Here is a 20,938-nt window from a genome sequence, read left to right as displayed (position 1 = left end):
GGGACCAAGGCCTGCACGCACAAGGCCACCAGGGATTCCCCAGGGTATGGATTCCTCGGTGGCAGGCAGGCTGTGTTTCTCGAAACTACCTTGAGATGGCCTTAAAGACAGAAACCTGACAGGAGACAGGAGGAGAAATAACTTTAGTTATTACACAACAACTCTCTGCTATTGTTTACATTAAAAACAAATCCAGTAAAGAGAATTACTCACCAAACATGTCAAATTGCTTATACCTGTATTCTGAGCAAAATTATTTTGATTTTTAAAAAATAAAACAAATTTCAGTTTGTGGTGTTGTTGCACAAGCCTACCAGAGGTAAGGTGAGTATCCCAACTTTCAAACTATCCATTTAAAATAGTATGTAAAGGGCAAACTCTAAGCATGTTCAAAACCGTAAAGAAGGCTGACCAAACGATAAAATGTAAAAAAGCCAAGTCCTTTTGGCTCTCACAAATTCTGAATTGATCTTTCAGAGAGTCACCTGTTGTATCCGTGATTTCAAAAAAGCTTGTAAAGTTCATTTACAAAACTTCTCTCTCAATGGCAGCTCTCCAGATAGAGTATAATGTCAAGATAAAACCCACTGCAAAAGGCACCTGCTTGCTTGCAACTGTAGAACAGAATGGGATGGGACCCTTCTAACTCCCTAATACAACACGAGCAGTAAAGCAACATGGAAGACCCAGCTCCAGATCCGTTCAGTGTCCTCTTAAGGTTTGAGTCTACAGGACCCAAACTCTTTGTCTGAAAGAGGCCAAGAGGGACATCTGCAAGGCCCACCGCAAGCCCCGTGCCTGAACTATGGGGCAACCAGATACCTCCCATCCACAGGTGGTGGTTCCACAGCGCATACAGTTGGATGAGGGGCCAGGCACTCAACACAAGACAAGAGCTCTCTGCCTGCCTACTCAGAGCCTCATGGGCTCTTAAGACAGCTTTGGCTCTACTGCCTTAAAAATGCCATTTGAATGTTACAGGAAGACTTCTCTATCTGAATTTTGCACAGTGTTCTGACCAAAGTGAGCAATTTGCGAAAACTGCAGCATGAGATTGTGCCACTAGATAATATATATCTCAACACACACACGGTAAAGGGCCTGAATTAAGATTCCATAAGCAACCTTAATGATGGCATTTCCTGAGTGTCCTATAGTTCTTTCTTTTCCCAGTATTCTCCATATGAGGCTTCTTCATTTTCTAGGCCACTGCAAAGAGGACACACGAAGCAGTGAGCATGGATGAAGGGAAAGGACTTTGTGAAACTATTCAAGCAGAATACTAGACTTCCTGTAGAGCATTTACACAAACGTTGCTGCACTGCATTAAGATATGTCTTTCTCGATACTAATCTCTCATTTTCTTTTCTTCCTATTTTTCATTTATAGAGGAAAAATGGCACAAGGCCAATCACATGTATGTATTCAGATGTCGGACTCTAGCACAAATGGCAACCCTAGCAGACAGCTGTCCTCTCTAGACCTTGCCAGCAGAGGAGGGAGCATATTAACTTTCCACAATGTCTGCTACCACGTGAAGATGAAGAGTGGGTTCATTTGCTGTAAAAAAACATTGGATAAAGAGGTTTTGAGAGATATCAAGTATGTATTTAGACTTCTCTTTAGAGTATATGTGTTATATTTCTGTTCTTGACAACTAAGCCTACTGAAGTCACTGAGCCACTAAGAGCAATGTACAGAATTTGGTCAACATTTACAGAAAATATATACATATAGTTGCTGCACATTAGCTGCCAGATTACTATAAGGCTCTTCTTACATGTGTTATAAGATTCTGGCAAGGCCTCAGTGGTCCACAGTTGTTACAGCTGAGACACAAAGCTTGCAATGCTAAACCTCATTTCTCCCAGCTCCCGGACAGCATATCGGCTGCTGCAATACAATGGCATACAAGTTTGTCACGTTGATTTACACTACCTGGCCAGTGTCCCACTGTGACGTGGTGTTTAACTGAGAAACAAACATCCTGTCCTGGATATTTGTGTCTCCTTTCCTTTTATCTCGGAGGGACAGGAAAGACCAGTGCAAGTTTCACAGGGCAGGTCTGGAAAATGGCATGGTCATGCCATTGAACACCACTGGGTGCTATAGTGAAAAATGGAATATGCACAAATAAACCAGTTTCCTAAGGGTCTGAAAAGTCAAAGTAATTGATACCTTTTCTTGGCCATAGAATATTGATTGTACTGGTCCCATGAAACTTCTTACATGTGAAGTCATCTTATATCATTCACTCATGCTATAAGTGAAGTAAAAACGTACATACCACAAGGAGTGAGGACAGACAGAGTGCAGCAAATGTTCTGGGATGCTCCATTCTTGTAAACTCATTTCAGGCTACATTACAACCTATGATGACCTTTAAAAATCTACTAGAGATTTCAGTGAAAGAATTCATTAAAAAGGCAGTCTTTCAGAAGGTTACGTTTGAAGGGGGTAATTTATAATGTTTAAAGTAGTAATATAATTAACTTTGAGTGTTTGTAAAGTTGTTTTTTTTTTTTGCACAACATTTTGCATTACTGCTATTTAAGACTCATGCCGTTATATGCCCCTTGTTCCATAATCTGTGCATAAGGTTTGCCCATTCACAGTTAATTAAACTGAGTGGCAAGTACTTGTACAACATGCTTCAGAAAGAGCATCATCTAATCTAATCTAAATTCCCCAATATATACCCTCCAGGTAGCAAAGCTAAGAAATAATTACAGTTTTAGCCAGTTTCCCAGCTAAAACACTCTCAGGTATGCCACATGAACAGCAAGCTAATGTCAAGTTTTTATAAAATTTCTACACAGGAACATAGAATTAAACTAACAGTCTGATGTTTCAAGCTGGCAGTGAAAACTAGGTAATCTCTGTATTATCCCAATTAGAAAGATACCACTGTTTCTAGTACCCAAAATATTACATGAGGGACTTTGATATGACACAATAGATATTCTCCTGCATGCCTTTCTCTTACAAAACTCACACCAACATAAAAAACAGATTTGCTGCAATATAGACTAGAATAATCTACATGTTTGGAGACGACACAAACATTTTGTTTTCTGTAGCCATAACCTGTCTTTTAACTTTTTACCTATTGTAATTACACACTGCATTGCTTTATGCATTGCTTTATCCAGGAGTGAAGGTTTTATCCCATAGCTATTCAGAAAGACAGTATTAAATGTATTTGACATTTCCTGCACCAAACAGAGTTCACACAGAATTCCTCTCGTAAGTGGTAGGTTCATGTATTGATTATTAATAATTAGACCATGACTATTTTAATGTGGTTCACATGGAATCTAATAATGACCTTAGAATGCTTTTCAAACATGAGTACTTGAAAAGGATCATGGATCATGTGATTTTTTTTTTACAATAGGAAGCTGCATGGGTTTTTTTTAAAAAGCTTGCAGGTGTCTTGAATGACAGTACTACTATCAAAACAGGTAAATTTAGTGGAATTCTTATTGATCATTAGCATGTATCATTTCCTAGACTCAACCTGGATGCCTTTTTTTTTTTTTAGGTTCTCTAAAGTCATGCAAGGTACCTGAATACAATAATGTGCTTTGGGGTCATCTTAAAGAGCTAGAAAATGCTTTGTCACCAAGACAGTGACAATGTATGAACCACTGGGCTCAACTTAGTAGCTGGTCATCCTCAGAATCCACTTTGATAGCTGATGTTTCAGTGGCCTTGAGAATTTATAAAGTATTCTACAATTCATCCCTGATCAACATTAAACAGTGCTGAAAACATTTCAGGATAATTTGTAATTTCAGTGACTTTTAAAATGTGTTTTGTTGAAGAGTTTCAAAGTCAAATACTTTTCTGATGCTAGCTCAGACATTATTAGCAAGCAATATTCATATATGGTTCGATGGAATGTTCTTTAAGTTTAAAATAAGCTATTTAGTTATGTGGCTTCTCAAAGTTGTGCACAAGAGTTCTGGGCTAGATTAACTTGACTCCAGGGAAAATTACTATAGTCTTGAGAGCTTCATTTAAAGATAAATAAAAAAACATTTGTATGGAGCTCAGAGAACAGTAAATTTGTAAATTGTGCAGATACACATGTATAAACATTTCTTTCTTGAAATCTATTCAGATGTTTTTACTTTTGTGCCATAACCTGGCCTACGAGGGTTGGATTCTCCCTTTCTAGTTTCTTTGCACATGGTCCCAGGTTTTTTATGGTGCCTAATCCATAACTGAAGAGCTGCATTTAGGCTCTACAGAAAATCAGCTATCTTATTAAAGAAAGCTATCAAATCAGTATGATGTGATCTACTTTGTTAAAAAAAACATTCTAGAGATTGGCACATTACTGAGGTTAAATGAATGGAATTTACTGCCTCAATCATTTCTACCTTTGGCTTGCTAAGCTTAGTAAAAAAATGTTGTGGCTTCTTGGTCAAAAGCAAGTAACATGACAAAAAAACAGTTAAAATAAATAGGAAGCAATGATGGATAAAAGACTTTCAATTTTCTGCCATTTCCAAATTCCAAGCCCTTCTGCCAATTTTCTAGCTCTCTGTAATTCAGTGCTAATTTTCTTCAGTTGAGGTACCTAGGCTCCATCACCCATAACTAAATGGGCTCTTTTTGCTTTCCTTTGGCTGGAAGCCTGCTGATGCCCTGCACAAGCAACTATTTATATTGCATTCAACAATAACTGTTTAGGCAGTGATCTCTACTTTTGTATGGTCAGCATGTTACTACAGTAACCTAGTTACTACAGTTACCTAGTACCGTAACATACAGACAGGCATCTGTATGTACAGCCTAATTCTTAGTAGGCTTTACACTACAATTCTTATTTATACTACAATTATTATTATATATGTAGCACTACAAATGCTTGTTGAGTGCAAACTTTAGGGGCAAGTGAGGAGAATTATCAGTGGTGCCTTCAAGTGTTCCAGCAAACAAAAGAAATGGCAGCAGTATTTCCATATATTTGTCTCATTCTTTATAACACAAAATGGCTGTATCCCAAATAAATACTTACTAGCCACTTCCATCTAACTTTTGAGCTTATTCTTTAAAATCAGGTTCAGAAAAAACTAAACCCAGCTTTTTTAAATACAGACAAGTCCATGGTATGTTCTGTCTCTAGTAAGCTGCTAAGAGAATAAAATTCCCCAACTGAATGTGTTTAAAGCAGGTACGTGCTGCTTCATGTCCTCAGACACATCAGGGAAAAAGCAACCGTACAGGTTTTGCTATTTTTTATTACTATTTTCTGGTTGTTTTTTGTTATATGATGATTAGTTCTCCTTGAGTTAAGGATAAAAATTATGGTGGAGTTCAGCAATTACTGTTTGTCATCAGTCAGATTTATTACTTCCAAAAGGAATGGAATGCCAAAGGTAGTTCTCCAAATAATTTAAATTAGCCTACCAGACACAACAGTAACAGAAAAAAAAAACAAAATAAAACAAAACATCAATTTTGTCTTACAGTGGTATTATGAAACCAGGACTGAATGCAATTTTGGGACCCACTGGCAGTGGTAAATCTTCGTAAGTATTCTTTTTGCTATACAAAGAAATTATGCCAAAGAGAAAATTACCCTGTACATATTTAGAAGTAATGAATAAGACTTACAGGGCCAGAATTTGGTCTCATTTATATCTGTGCAAATCTTACTAATTTCTGAGAAATGCTTTAATTCAAAAAACAATTAGCTTAAATGGCAAATAATTAATTTTGTTTTTTAGTAAATAGTTTACTGATAAGCTATCTTTATGTATCAATCTACATAAATCAGAAAGCTTATATTATTAAAGGAATAATGAAAGGAGTAAAAGAGCAAAGAAAGTCTGGTTTCCAAAGCATGTCTATCACAATCGCTAATTCTTAATTGAGTTAGCAAAGGCTGTGGTGCAAATACTCATAAAAAAAGTTCATCAATGTCTCATCACAGGAAAAGCTTCAAACAGAATCTGTGCTTTACATGATACTCGAAGATGCATCTGCAAAAGGAAATTTACTCACTAATGTCTAATAGTTGAGCTTACACTATGTCCATAAGGCATTAATGGCATCCTCCTTTTCTATTACTGGATTTTTTTCACAATTTGCAAGACTGCTTTCAATTGCAAGACTTGCAATAATCTGATTTGTCCAAAAATGGCCAACAAGTTCAAAGATCGTAAGGAGACAAATGACAGAGGCACAGATACATAAAGGTGCTAGGAAATGGCAACAATCTCATTTCCTTAGGAGATGAGGATAGAAGAAACTGTGCCCTTGAAAGTTGCTGGAGTTTTTTTAAATAGCAGATTTTTAATATGGAATGTTTTCATGTATCTGTTTATTTCATGCACTGGGTTTGGTGTTCAGGGACCTCAACTCTTACAGGCTGATTTTATAAAGTGACTGGCTTTTCTTCTAGTCTGCTTGATATTTTGGCTGCAAGGAAAGATCCTCATGGGCTTTCTGGAGATGTTTTGATAAATGGAGCTCCTCAGCCTGCCAACTTTAAATGTACCTCTGGATATGTAGTACAGGTAAGATATTTAATATCTTTGTGGCTTTTATTATCCCCTTCTGACTGCAGTTGCAGGAGATAACTACTACTGTTGCAGTGTTCCAAGTAACTTGCCTTTATCAAAGAATCAAGGCCTGCGCAGTAGCAACTCTCTACACATCTTCCTTCATAGGGAAAGAGATTTTGTTTTGCATTTGAATCTCTATCCTTAATATCCCACAATACACTGGAGAGGCTGCTTTGGATACTTTCTCTTGTTAGCAAAACCATCTCCTTATTCTTCATTTGTGGAAACAGTGGCAGGCTATCAGTATGCACAGAGTATTTTCCAGGTCTAATGCTTTCTGATAAGATACAGCATGTCTCAGCTTGCCTAGAGATCATCTAACTAACTCTTGCTCTGAGCAAATCTTCTCTGGCCAAAGTGAGTTAGGGGAGAGCGAAACATGAATGATAAAAGTAAGGAAACAACATCCTTTACATTTATCTCCCTTCCCAAAAGCCCATGCTCAGCAGTGTGCTTGTAGTTTATGAAGATCTAAAGAGACACATTTGTGTAAACCCCTTATAAAGTATGGTCAGCACATTATAGAAAAGTAGTTTCTCAAAACAAGCATATCTCTCTAAACTTGTATATTGCAAGAGAGATTCCCTTCATAAGAGATGAGCAGCTAGTACCTGAAATATCTACCCTCCTTCCTCCTTGGCTAAAATCAGCTCAGAAAACCTTCACCCTACTTTCTCTCTTCTCTTCTTCCTGCTTTTATCTGCAGTCAGCTGAGGCTGGATCAACAAACACATAGAGATAACAACCTGAACTGTACCTGCTCTTTAGCTCCCTTTAGCCCTTCAGTGTCCTACTCCACACCTCCAAAAAAATGAAAGCGGTAAGAATACACTGAAGTAGTTCTGTTTATGCATTTTGATATCATGTGTGACAGAGGATGTTCCTATATAGCTTTGCCTTATAGATAAAGGTAAATAGAAATGACATTTAGGTGTTAAAGCTTCATCTTACAACATGTTTTTAGCAATTGCTACTGTCCCTCTGCATGCAAAGACAACATAAAACACACATACAAGCAGCTCTAAAAGTAAGAAATAGAAACGGTAAAATGAACACCACGTATCTGCTTTTTGTTTTGGAAGGATGATGTGGTGATGGGAACCTTGACTGTAAGAGAAAATTTGCAGTTCTCAGCAGCACTTCGTTTGCCCAAGTCAGTGAAGGAACAGGAAAAAAATGAACGAGTTAACCAGCTCATCAAGGAACTAGGATTGAACAAAGTGGCAGATTCCAAGGTAATGGCATGTAAACATGCTGCTTAAATTGTGAACAAATATGAAATGATGTATTTAAACAATTACATGGCTCAATGTGGCAGGTACATAATGTAGATAGAATTAAATAAGACTTTTAGTAGCACAGGGATACATAAAACCCACATACATAAAATCTATCTACCCTTACAGACTCTGTGCTGATACCTCCATTACTATTACACTATGGGGAAGAGGAAAGGTAGTCAGTGGTTGGCAAAAAGTGAGTATCATCTCAGGTGATATTTAATGGTAAGGAATAGCCTGATGTGCAGCAGAGCCACCATGAGGTAACACCTACAACCGTATCTGAGAGTGGGGTCAAAATTTCTCAGAACTGTTCTAACTTGCTTACATGTTAGTAGGATGCTGTTCACTTTGATACTGTGATATCAGATCAAATGACACAAGTTTCTTGTTTTGTGTCAGGTTGGCACCCCGTTCATCCGTGGTGTGTCTGGAGGAGAGAGGAAAAGGACGAATATTGGGATGGAGCTCATTACAGATCCTGCCATCTTGTTTTTGGATGAGCCAACTACTGGACTTGATGCCAGTACTGCTAATGCTGTCCTGCTGCTCCTGAAAAGGTGTTTGCCTCAAAACCAGCTGAGCAAACAGGGAAATCAGATATCTAACTGTTTACCAGTGAACCAAGATTGTATGGGCACATAGCTGTATGAAAAGGCTGAATGGACATACATATAAAGGACATCTCTTACTCCAAAGCAGCTACTCACAGTAGTATGCAAAGTGCCTTGCTAGAAGTAAATGCACACCGGGACTGTAATTTGTGAGTGATAGCTGGGTTGTTGGTTACAGTCATCCCCATTGTAGATGACAAAAAAGTGATTAAAGTGCCTGTTACAATCTGGTAAAGTGATGGATTTTAATACTGAGGGTAGTTAACACACAACTAGCTTTTTCCCCATCACAAAATCTCAGGACTATCTTTGGAGAAAGAAGTACAACCCACCCTCTACTTTCAAGTATTTTATATCATTTTGCATTTCATACAATCAGAAGGGGCTTAAATACCTCTCTCCAGAGCCTCTGTTTGAAAACCTACCCAGGTTTTGAATTCAACCTTTTTGAAATTTGCTCAAGATTTGTGAATCTCCAAAAAAATTCACAGCTATAGTAGACTTTCTTTTTCACACAGACATTATAAATATGACCTAAATATCTGGTCTGCATTTTTTTTTCCTTTCCCCCCTTCCTCCCCCTTACACTACATTGTGCAATGTAAGCCTTAACTGAACTTGGAAATTCTCTATCTAAATTCCGAAAGGACTTGTAAAGCTAGCATCTCTGTTATTCTTTACTTTTACATCCAGGATGTCAAAACAAGGAAAAACAATCATCTTCTCCATTCACCAGCCTCGGTACTCCATATTCCGACTGTTTGATAACCTCACACTGTTGGCTGCAGGGAGGATGCTGTACCATGGGCCAGCTCAGAATGCCATTGAGTACTTCAAATCTGTCGGTAAGCCTTCATGGGTAACACCAGTCACAATTAGTAACAACTGAGAGGAAGATGTTTAGTAGGCAGTAACTTGAAAGTATGCCAATAGCACTTGACCAGAATTGAATATAGTGGGTATTAGCAAGGCTGAGATTTTAACAAGCTAAGCTTTTCTCTTGGTGTTCCATCTCTTGACCTTGATGTGTTTTTGAACGATTTGGCTGACTTCTAAGCAACTACTAGTAGGTGCATTTTAATTAGGTACATTTCAGAAGGGCATATTGTCACCTTGCTTTTGTTGACAAAGACAGCTGACAGTATTGCTAATCACCTAGGTAGGCTCTGACTTTGGGAAGCCTGAAATGCTTATGATGCAGGCTAGTCAGTGGGAATAATGGCACGTTTGTGTCACGACGGCCAGGTTCCGATGCTGTGCAAAGCACTCTGCCACCCACAGAGCAGTTGCTCAGGACTTGTAATGCTGTCACTACAGGTTATGAGTGTGAGGCATACAACAACCCTGCTGATTTTTTTCTGGACATCATTAATGGAGACTCAACTGCGGTGGCAATAAGCAAGACAGATGAAGCTAACGCAGGTATGAATCACAGTGATGATTTAAATTCTTGCAACACACATTCTCCCAGAATGCATCCAGTGCAACACAGAAAGATCACTTACAGGTGTCGCACACAAATAACTGTGTTGTACTTATGTACATTTAAGAGTTATTTGTATGCATGCAAGTAATATCTATTGCTGATCCATGAAAGGCAAGTTTGTACCACCTGCTTTACCAAAAAAATACTGTTATTTTAGGGATAAAATAAAATTTAAAAAATCCTAAACCTATGTTACTTGTTTATGGAAAACAGTTAGGATAACCTGAAATTAATACTGAATTTACATACATCCTTATTACATAAAATATTCCTAACTATGTAGCTTACTAGAATAGTTTACTTCACATAATTAGCTATTTAATAATCCATCATTGCTATCCAGTCCTTATATTTTTGTGTCATGATCAAATTACTAGATGTTAAAAATGAAGGAAGCTTTCTGTGTTGAGTATACATATCTGGGGATTTAAGAAATTGTTTTATTGCGACTCAGCACAGAGTGAGTTTCCTTCCTCCTTAAGGCAAATCAACTAAATGCCAACATAAGCACAAATGATATATCAGGACAATTATTTTGGTTAGGGACATAATATGATTTAGCTATGCTTTATATATTTTACATAATGAAATGGCTCATCTACTACGGAATCACCATTTCCCACCTCTGATCAGGCTGGGAATAGGAATAGAGACAGGAGACAAGTGCAGCAGCATCTTTTCTCCTGATGCTTCCCGAAAGCTGTGGTACAGCCAAAATTATCCCCTAGACTAACAAACCAGACTTCATTGGCACACAAAAATTTGCCAATGCAGTCTGCCATAAAGCTGCTGTCTATGGATAGGTTGCACAGACAAACACAGAATTTCTGTTGAGTTTTGCTCTTATTTACAGAGTCTTTTGAAACACATGCTATGAGACTGAGTGTAATAAAACATTTGAACTAAATATACATAATAATTCTTCTCATTCATTAATAACTCTCACGTAACTCTTTCAGCCTAACTCCTAAAGAATATTCCTGTGGATTCAGTAAGCAGTCAAATATTTATCTTTTCAGCAGAGGACACTGAAGAACACATTGATCGTGGTAAAACTTTGGCAGAGAAGTTAGCAGAACAATACTCCAACTCTACTTACTACCAAGAAACAAAAGCAATACTAGAGAATATTTCTTTGAGAAATAAAAAGAAAACAAAAGCAGTTTTCAGACAAATTACATATGCCAATTCCTTCTGGCATCAGCTGAAATGGGTGTCCAGACGCACATTTAAAAACCTGATCGGAAACCCTCAAGCCTCCATAGCTCAGGTAACACTATGTCCATCAGTTTGTGCTGTATGTTGAGTTTACTCCACTTCTATATTAGATAAGCCACTGGGGACAATTTTGCCTCTTGATATTTGACTAAAATTAGCATCTGAACTAAGAGAGTTAATGGTCTGAAAATCTTATTCATTAGAAATGGTCTTGGAAGGTCCCAGCTGAGCAGCACGACAGACTGCTTTGTTTTTTTTTTACTACTTAAATATCTCAGGAGCCAAGGTCTTTTTCAGCAGTGTATTCTGCTCCTGTGTTCCTTCCTCCCTCCCCACTCATAGTCAGTAGATTATTGTGCAAGTAGTTTCACACATTTACTCAGGAACACCTCTCATCTAATTGTCCAGGCTTTGTATTGTGGCATTAGGCCTCAAATCTTTCTCATGAAGGAAAGTTAACAGACCACACTTGTACATTTAAACTTCAGCACACAATTAAGTGCTGGTAGTTGACTCAAATATAGAGATATTTTCACAGTCTTGCAATGTGCATATCATTTTATCACGTGACTGTTGATAATGATTATGATACGTTCTGAAAAGGATGTCAGGGAAAACACAATAGGTTCTAACATTTGTTAAGGAAGATGAGCACGTTATACATGATTGGCCCTGTTAGCACTGCTTTCTTAGAAGAATCAACACAGTGACTGAATTTCTTTAAAGCTACACATTGCCTTTAAAAATAAAGAATGCCTAGCTGATTTCTTCTGAAGAATGACTAATCCTTGGGAATCTCTAATTCATGGGCCAAATTCTGTCATCTTAACACTAGCAAAACTCCCACTGGAATTTTGAGCAATTTTGGAGAAGCCAACAGAAAAATCAGTTCCATTTCAGTGGTACAAGTTTTCCATATCAAGATTTATGTGATGAATGAACAAAATGGCCAGCATGGAGAGGAAAGGAGTGCAGAATCCCTGAAGTTAAAAGGCTTTGAGTATATGTGTGTGTCTGTATGTTGATATTATGGAAATCCGTAATAATTGCTTTGTAAAAGCTTGACCTTGTGACAAGAATTATACACTTAAGGATCTTATAATACCCCACGGTTAATGGTCCTGAATTTTTTCTCACCATCTTTTCTATCTGCTCACCCTCATTACGGAGGGATTTTACATGCATTCTTTAAGTGGTACACAGTTCATTAAGCCTTATTCGTTAATCTGCTCCAAATTGGTCTTGATATGATCCTTGCTTTCCAGTACAATTGGCTTAGGGTTGGAATTATCCCTGACATTTGGTGCTTTCGGCAAGATCTTAGTGATACATTACCATGGATCAAAAGGTTTATGGTGTTAAGACTCATGCATCGCTCATGCTTAAAACTGACAGAACTGCCTGATACTGTTCCCCCCGGAGATTTTTGTCATTTGCACTTAGTCTTAAAAATTCGTGATATATAGACTTCAGTCATTTAAATTATAACCTTGAGGCTGCTGCTATGTTTGCTATTTGAATTGTGATACAGACTGCAAATATCAGTTCACATATGTCCTGATTCTGCTCAAAGTAGCATTTAGGCAGGTTCAGAGAAAACCCCACAGCAAACGCTGCACTGAAAAGCCATGGTTAGCTCTAGAGTTAGAGGATATACTTCTTACTGACAGCAGATTGTGAATCACCAGTTTCACAAAGAGTATGAATGGCAGAGCATACTAGTAGAGCGAGAAACATTGCAATGTGTCAGTGATTAACTTAGTAGTGATATCCAAGAATGAATGAAACAGGGATGGAGGGGAACAAAACTTGGCTGAGGTAATTTAATGGTTAACCTCAGTGCAGAGGTTTTATTTCCTCTTTCTAACCCCCTCCCTCCCCAACCCCTGTTAGCTTCCTCCTCCTGTTACTGGTGCTAGTGTTCACTGTGCACTCCCAGAACAGTTCTCTCAGATCAGAAATCTGGCTTGGCACAAGGGTAGGGAAGAATGGTAATATTGCTCCAGGAATGTCTAGTGCCAGTGCCACCACAGAAGAGTGAGCTATAAGGAGCAAATGAAGCTCCTGGAGTTTCCCTCCTTTCTAAATTTTTTTCTAGCACCTTGCCTATGCTTGATGCAGAAGTTGCTGGCTGCTGCCAAGGGCAGGAATCAGGAGCTACTGTGTCTCTCAGATCTCTCTCCAAGGATACTGTGATGCATGAATGAAAATCTTAGAATGCTATAGGTTGCTGACCCTTCCACTGACTCCCTTCCCAACTTGGATTGCTTTTTACCTAGTCATCTTAAATACATCTCCTGTTAGTCTGTACTGACTGTCTGAATATTTCAAAATAATTATGAAAGCTTTGAACTCCAAAAGCAACAAGGATAATTTTTTTTTTTTTTTTTTTTTTTTTAATTTAGCTCTGTGTTACAGCTTTCCTGGGACTTATTGTAGGTGCCATTTTCTTCGGAGTTAAAGATGACTACACTGGTCTACAAAACAGGTTAGCCAGTTTAGGTACTGGATAGCCAAAGGTTTGATATGGTGCTCTCATTATGGTGATAAGATAGTGAAAAATTTTGAGGCTGAGAAGAAAGCCCTTTATCACTACCCCTTTAAAAATGCCCCTCTTCAAATTAGGAATTAAAGTCAAGCCTATTTCAATGACTTTGAGATTAATATGTCCTTCTACATATTGGAAGTTCTCCGATTTTAAATTGGATATGAAAATGTGAAAACAAAGCCTTTAACTTCAGCAGATAATGTGAAAACAGCTTTTGACATTATTTAATCAGTTCCTCATAGTTTTCTTCAAACAAGAGAATTTTTAGAATAAGTGCCAGTACAAGGAAATGAAAAAAAAAAAAAAAAAAAGAAATCAAGGAAAATCAGTTTGTTTTCAATCCTGTATCAAAGGACATACATTGCTGCATTCTAGCAACAAATACTAGGTGTACATAGTTTCAAGCTTGTTACAGACCCAGATGTGTAGCTAAGCCTATTCCCATGGAATTCCATGGTATTTCACATACTGCTGAGCTCCACACGCTATGGTTGGGTCAATATATGCCATATTGTAAAAGCTACTGAATATATCACATTGTTCATACAACTTACTGTTTTACTTTTTGTAGAGTTGGTGCATTGTTCTTTCTGACCACAAACCAGTGTTTCAGCAGCATTTCAGCTATTGAACTCTTTGTTGTGGAAAAAAAGATATTTATGTAAGTAACACATACAGAAAAGTTAACAATGTCTACTGTTAGAGAGGTTCAATTTGGATGATTATCTTCTTGCAGTAACAAATTGTCATTTAAGTATGTTCAATGCAGAACTTCAAATTCTTTCATTGGTACTGCTCACTGCAAATGTATTCTTAGCCTGTAAGTGAATTGTTTGCAAATCCACTCAAAAATAGTATTTATAATTGAGAGCAGCTCTGAGTTTGAAATTATTAACATATGTAGGAAAAAACCCTGAAAACTCAATTAAGTATTGATTAGTAAGTTTGTGACTTGTTACCAAAGTTAGTAAATACTGTCTAAATGGATTCTTTAAAGCTGTATAGATAATGCTATATAGAAAAGAAAAATAAACTAAGCTTAACTCCCTCTATTTTGATGATACAAAAATGTACTGAAAATTATAACCATCCATGTTCATTTGCACAGGAAAATACTACCATTATTATGGTATCTTGGTGGACATTTGCATTACATTCTAGGCATAAAATAACACTTTTTTTTTTTCTTTTCAATTTAAGCTAGCTAAGTGAAAATAATTTTACTGCTTTTCTAAAAATGATTAGATTTGTAACATGATGCATATATCTGTGTTCCAGACATGAATATATCAGTGGGTACTACAGAACATCTGCATATTTCATTTCAAAGCTGATGGCTGATTTAATACCCATAAGGACTTTACCAAGTATCATCTTCACTTGTATAACTTATTTCATGTTAGGCAAGTATTATCTCTCAAAGTTCCCCCTCCTCCCCAAAGAACAACACTGAAATAAATCAAATCAACAATGCACTCACATTTTATACATGTACCTACATATATATATACATATATATATATATATGTATATATGTATGTGTATATATATGTGTGTGTGTGTGTGTGTGTGTATGTATATGGGCAATATATATATATTTTTTCTTCCCACTCCCTCATCAGTGTGGCATCAGTTACTGAGCTTGTTGAAGGGAAGACTCTGTTGCTTTTAGCAAACTATGCAATTTACACAATAGATACACTTCTGAAGCCTAAAGCATTCTTGTCTGAATCTGTGAAATGCCTCATCACCACTGTCCCTAGAAACAACAGTGTCATTATCCACACTAAATAGATTTGATTTATTCTATTTCATTTATGGTTATTGTAACTTACAGTGACTTTTACACAATACTTTTTCCTTCTTGTGTGTTTTGCAAGAATACCTATCAAAGGTCAAGTTTTGTTACAACTACTCAGTATGATGTGAATTCATAGAATCATAGAATCAGTAAGAAATTGCTATCAGCTTGTTCCTTCTGGTGCATAAGAAGACTTTGTAAAGTGCAAGTGCCAACTTCTAGAACACTAGAACATCTTCAAACACCATACTCTAAACATGTTCCAGGCAGACCATTTTCCTAGGATAAGGTTTCAGCTAGTAATACCCTTTTGTGATGTCTCTAAAATTTGAAAGTATGAACAAATTAAAACATAATCACAATTCACTCTGATCAGACTTGTCTTTCCTGAAGAACAGGAAACAGCATCAGCAAGAGACTCTTGTGAGAATGCTTAACTGGGATGAGCTGCTACCAAATCTATAGCCCTACAAAGTCCACTCACTATTAGGAGAGCTGTCTGTTGGAAACTAGTGAAATGCTGTATAATTGCCACTTATGGAGGCTCAGCAGAAGTTGCTCTTTTGATAGAAAACTTGAAACCATGGTGAATCCTTGACCTTGACCTATATGGAGTACAACTGTAACTTCTACCTATTTCTCTGCAAATTCTCTCTGCTGTTACTGCAGTTATAGACATATTCCGTATTCATCTTGTCCACTGCTGACAGGGCATACATAAGCATCACAAGTCTCTCTGCACTCATGGATCTCAATGGCATATTCTATGTTGTCAAAATAAACATATTATGTAAGGAGGATGTGCTATTTATTTTTGGTTATGGTACAACTTTTGGCAGAATCATACTGAAAACCTTCTTATTCTGATCTTTAAGGTTTGAAACCAACAGTAGAAGCCTTCTTTATAATGATGTTTACCCTTGTGATGGTGTCCTACACAGCCACTTCTATGGCGCTAGCCATTGCAACAGGACAGAGTGTGGTCGCTTTGGCAAACCTACTCATGACTATTGCATTTGTTTTTATGATTGTGAGTAGCATTATTTATTTTTCTAGACAGAAAACCTAGCAGCTACAGAGTTCAACTCCAGTCTGAGTTCTGAATTCTGCAAAAAGACTGCGGGGTTGAGTATGTTATATTCTGGTTTGTCCTTCTGAGGAACTTGGGGCTGGGGGTCTAGGCGTGAATGGGAAAGACAGTGGTTCCTTTGCTTCATTCTCAGTGACTGGCAACCTGAGCACTGTCTGGAAAGCAGAGAAGTGGCTTAGAGCAACATTCTGATAACTCCCCTTTAGCCAAAGACAAATATAGCTGGCTGAGAATATGCCCAGTAGTTCCCTGCATTTCAAGATCACTACTTTACCTATCCTCTTCAGCTAGTCATTAGACATGTTCCAACTGGACAAGGTCCTCAGCACTTACAGGGAGAAAACAGAAACCACAGAAAGAAACAATGTGGTAATACTGAGCCATAAGCAAAAAACAAACAAAAAGTCTAAAAGGTGCCTCAGCACACACAAGCAAAACAGAGTGTACACCTCCAGTACCTCCATGTAGCTAAAATCCACATAGTAAAAGCAGACAGCTGATGTGAACAGATGTGGCATCCACTAGACAGGAAGCATCCAGAATGAATGCAAGAGCGAAAGCATTCCCCGTTATTCATTGCGAGAAAAAGATTTCAAAGGGTACAACACAGAGCTTGATAACAGAAGTTCTTCACTCATTCCCCTTCCCTCTGACCCATTATTCCACTGGAAGAGTTTCTACCTGTAGAAAGGTCTGCTTTTTTTCATCTGAAGAGGCAGAGTCAAGAGCTAGAAGCTAAAACATGTAACAGCATGTATTTTTTTATCTACCTTTTCCACTCTGTTTTCACTGCCTCTAGATTTTCTCTGGGTTGCTGGTAAATCTAACAAGCATCATGTCCTGGCTGTCCTGGCTCCAGTATTTTAGCATACCCCGATACGGAATGACAGTAAGTGCTATATTTTCCTGTGTACAAAGTTCAAAAAGACTTGTTAGAAACGAATGTCTTCACTTATGATAATGAGAATTCCAAGTTTTAATGGATTAATGAGAAAAAGGTAAGTCAATTAGATATAGCAGCCTTCAAATTTCATGTCATATCATGAAAGACAAAAGGCTTCTAATCAAGTAGCACCTACTGCTGATTAAAAATGTGATACCATCACATTTTTAGGATAAATTGGTTTGTATTATCTCACCTTGTTGATTTATCATTCCTTTACTACTAATTTCTGTTTTATATTATTCTTCTAATATTTTATTATTCTATGTTTCTTTTATTTTAAAAGGCTTTACAAATTAATGAACTGAAAGGTCTGAACTTCTGCAACAGCAGTAGTACCATAAATCTCAATGATAGTTGTCAAGAGATAAGCCAACTGTAAGTATTTTGTTATATTAAAGTTAATACCTCCACAAAAGGCTTAAAAGTCCTTGAGTGTTAGTCTGTTTGTGAAATATTCATTCATCATCAGCAAAATCTATTAAGAGTTTTTACATTTAAAGTAGCGCTTTACCGGATTTTTGCATGCTGTCTGCAAAGAACATGTTACATAGTTATTATCAAGTGTAGTATTCATAACTATTTAGAAACATTTCTGTCATTATACATTTCACTTTTCTGTTTACTGAAAACTCCACACACACGACAATCATACAGCCTTGTAAAATTAATTTCATCTTCCTAAAAGAAGCTGATTCTAGCTACAAGAAAAATAAAATTATAAATGAAAATAGTACCCTATCACAAGTGTTTGCCTGGCCTGTTATAAATATGAACTCACTCTACAACTTCTAGGGAACTTCCTAAATATCTAAAACAGATTGCCTTTATAAATCTGCTTGTATTTATCTGCAGGGGGTGTACAGGAGAAGATTACTTGAAAAAACAAGGCATTGATGCAAGCAGTTGGGGTCTATGGCAGAATCATCTGGCTCTTGCATGCATGATAGTAATATTCCTTACAATTTCATACCTGAAATTGCACTTCATGAAGAAGTTCTCTTAAAACCAGAACTAAAAATGTAATTCACATTGTTTGATAAACTGATTGCAGATCTGACTTGGTTATTTTGAGAGATCTTCCTTTGCATTTTTGTTTCTGATTTCATAATTCAAAAATGTGTGATTCTTGTATAGTATTAAATACTCAGTATTAATGTACTTTGCTGAAATATCCAGCATGCGTCAATTCTCTTGATTGCCATTAAAAGTGTACTACACTATTCATTTCTTCAAGACTTTCACAGTCTTTCTGCATATTCTAGTTATATATTTAAGAAACAAAGCTGATGCTTAATGGCTTAATCTGCAAAAAATGGTTCCATAATTTTATTAGCAGCTACATTTACTAGCAAGTAATTCAGTCCAAATAGAAGCACATCAGCAGACTGACGCAGCTGATGCTGAGACCTCTACACCTATGCAGATGTGGGACAGAGCAACACTGGCACAAGCAGGAGTGGACAGGAAGCAATGCTCTTATTCCTCCCTGCTGCCCTTCTGCTCCCTACTCCCATGCTGCACAGATGGCAAGTCCCTTTCAAGGACTCTAGTAATCTGGAAATTAAGACATACTTACTGACTAGTCCAAGCCCTAAATTATCTACAATGTGAAAATGCATAATAAAATGTGCCTCTCAAGTATTATGCCTTCTTTCTACCTTATTTCAGGAAGGTAGAGGTTTCCATGCTTGTACAGACTACTACATTACTAAAGGTGATGTACTGTCTGGAAGAATAGCTAGTATCGACAAGTCATAAATGAACCATAGTTCCAGTCCTACAACTGACAGTGACAAAGGTGTCCTCTACATGCTAGGTCATGTCTTACATCCTGTTCTATTCAGGGAACCATAACCACTCCACAGTGTGTTTGACTGATGTCGCCAAGTTTTTCTTACCAAGCCAGAGTACTGGAAATACTGTTTTTTAAATAAAGGTGATGCTGTACTTTTTTAATCTGCCAATTTGCATAATCCTTTTATTTATTCCTTCTTGAAATTTTCACTCATTCTGAGTAACTGCAACAAATCATTTTTTCTGTCCTTAGGAGTTCTGTTCTTGCTGCTATAGGGCATTATTATTTTTTAATGCTGACCAGTTTTAAATATATACCTAATTGAGATGGTATTACATTTACAGCAATTTATACATTACAGTAACTGTTTTGTGGTAGCCTAAATTTTCCCCTCACCATCCAAAGTTGAGATTAGCTGCCTATGATAGTTATATCTCTTTTCATCTGCAACAATTCACACATACGTTAGCATTTCTAGCATGTACCTCTCTGCCCTTCTCAATCCCCAGTACTAGTTCATACACTAAAATTAGCTGAATTTTAAAGATGTGTTGCTTAATTTTGGCTAGGTTCTATGGCATAGACAGTCCTCCCTCCTCTTTAGTTTATTTAGAAGGTGCACATGTAGTACCATAACATAATGGAAAAACACCTGCCCGCCTATATTACCTCTCTAGTCTACCTGCTGTATCCTGTATCCTGTAGATGACCCATTTTTCTCCTTGAATGAAACTCAGATGTTGCAATAAAACTGTATACAAGATAACAAAAAACATCTTACCTCAAACCGGATGTTCATCTGCAGTCCTTTCTACGTCAATATTTAATGTGGAGTCAAGAGAGTCACAACTATGGGGCCATAACTGCTTACTACATAGAAATTACTGTTTCAGACTTCAGAATCAATGGTGAGCAGTAAAAGGTTACTGTGGTGTCAGTAAAATTGAAAGAATAGCAGTTTCCACAAAGTCAGTGCACTGCCCTACCTTCTCCTACAGTTCTAGGAACTGCTGTCTCCTGCTGATTCCACAAACATTTCTTAAGAGTAAAATTCTCAATCTCTTTCTTTTTAGAGACCTATCAAAATAAACAGCACAACTCATCTATGTAACTGAAAGCTTCTTACACTTGTCCTGCTGATTTTATAAACCTTTCACACCACAGCAATTGCTATATTCTAAACAAAGCACTCGGGGGGGGGGGTGGATTTTAGACAATTCAACTGTTACATATTAACTCAAAATGCTATACCACAAGAATACAATTACAGTGCACTTTAAATGAGACATACGTCAAGTAACAGAGACCTTTCTTAACAATGAGTTATTTGAGGTCTATGCATATTTCACCTCTTAAAGGTGCTGCTGTTGTACCAGAAAGGTGATTCCTCTGCCATTTTTAATATGTCTTTACAACAAGTTTAGAGGACAACCAATGACACCAGGCAATTTATGCATGAAAGCAGAACAAAATATGGTTTGTAACAGACAAGGTAAATCATGAATGGAGCAGCCAACAGCATACCATACACTGAGAGACTCTGGCAGTTAATCACCGTTTCACCTAACACTCAGAAATT

The 20,938-nt window shown here is 37.2% G+C and overlaps 1 protein-coding gene across 1 annotated transcript; it reads left to right on the top strand.

Moving 5' to 3' along the window:
* Positions 1–1,396: 1,396 nt before the first annotated feature.
* ABCG2 (ATP binding cassette subfamily G member 2 (JR blood group)) lies at positions 1,397–18,567 on the top strand. Its single transcript, XM_062575091.1, has 15 exons — positions 1,397–1,602; positions 5,484–5,543; positions 6,419–6,533; positions 7,664–7,816; positions 8,264–8,421; positions 9,169–9,320; positions 9,793–9,897; positions 10,981–11,231; positions 13,585–13,667; positions 14,299–14,388; positions 15,006–15,130; positions 16,404–16,558; positions 17,418–17,507; positions 17,848–17,939; positions 18,417–18,567. The coding sequence occupies exons 1-15, from the start codon at positions 1,397–1,399 to the stop codon at positions 18,565–18,567; spliced, it is 1,986 nt and encodes a 661-aa protein (XP_062431075.1).
* Positions 18,568–20,938: the final 2,371 nt, after the last annotated feature.

The sequence above is a fragment of the Rhea pennata genome, chromosome 4, assembly GCF_028389875.1.
Source record: "Rhea pennata isolate bPtePen1 chromosome 4, bPtePen1.pri, whole genome shotgun sequence".
In the NCBI taxonomy this organism is placed as follows: domain Eukaryota; kingdom Metazoa; phylum Chordata; class Aves; order Rheiformes; family Rheidae; genus Rhea; species Rhea pennata.
This window is presented reverse-complemented; position numbering and strand designations above follow the sequence as displayed.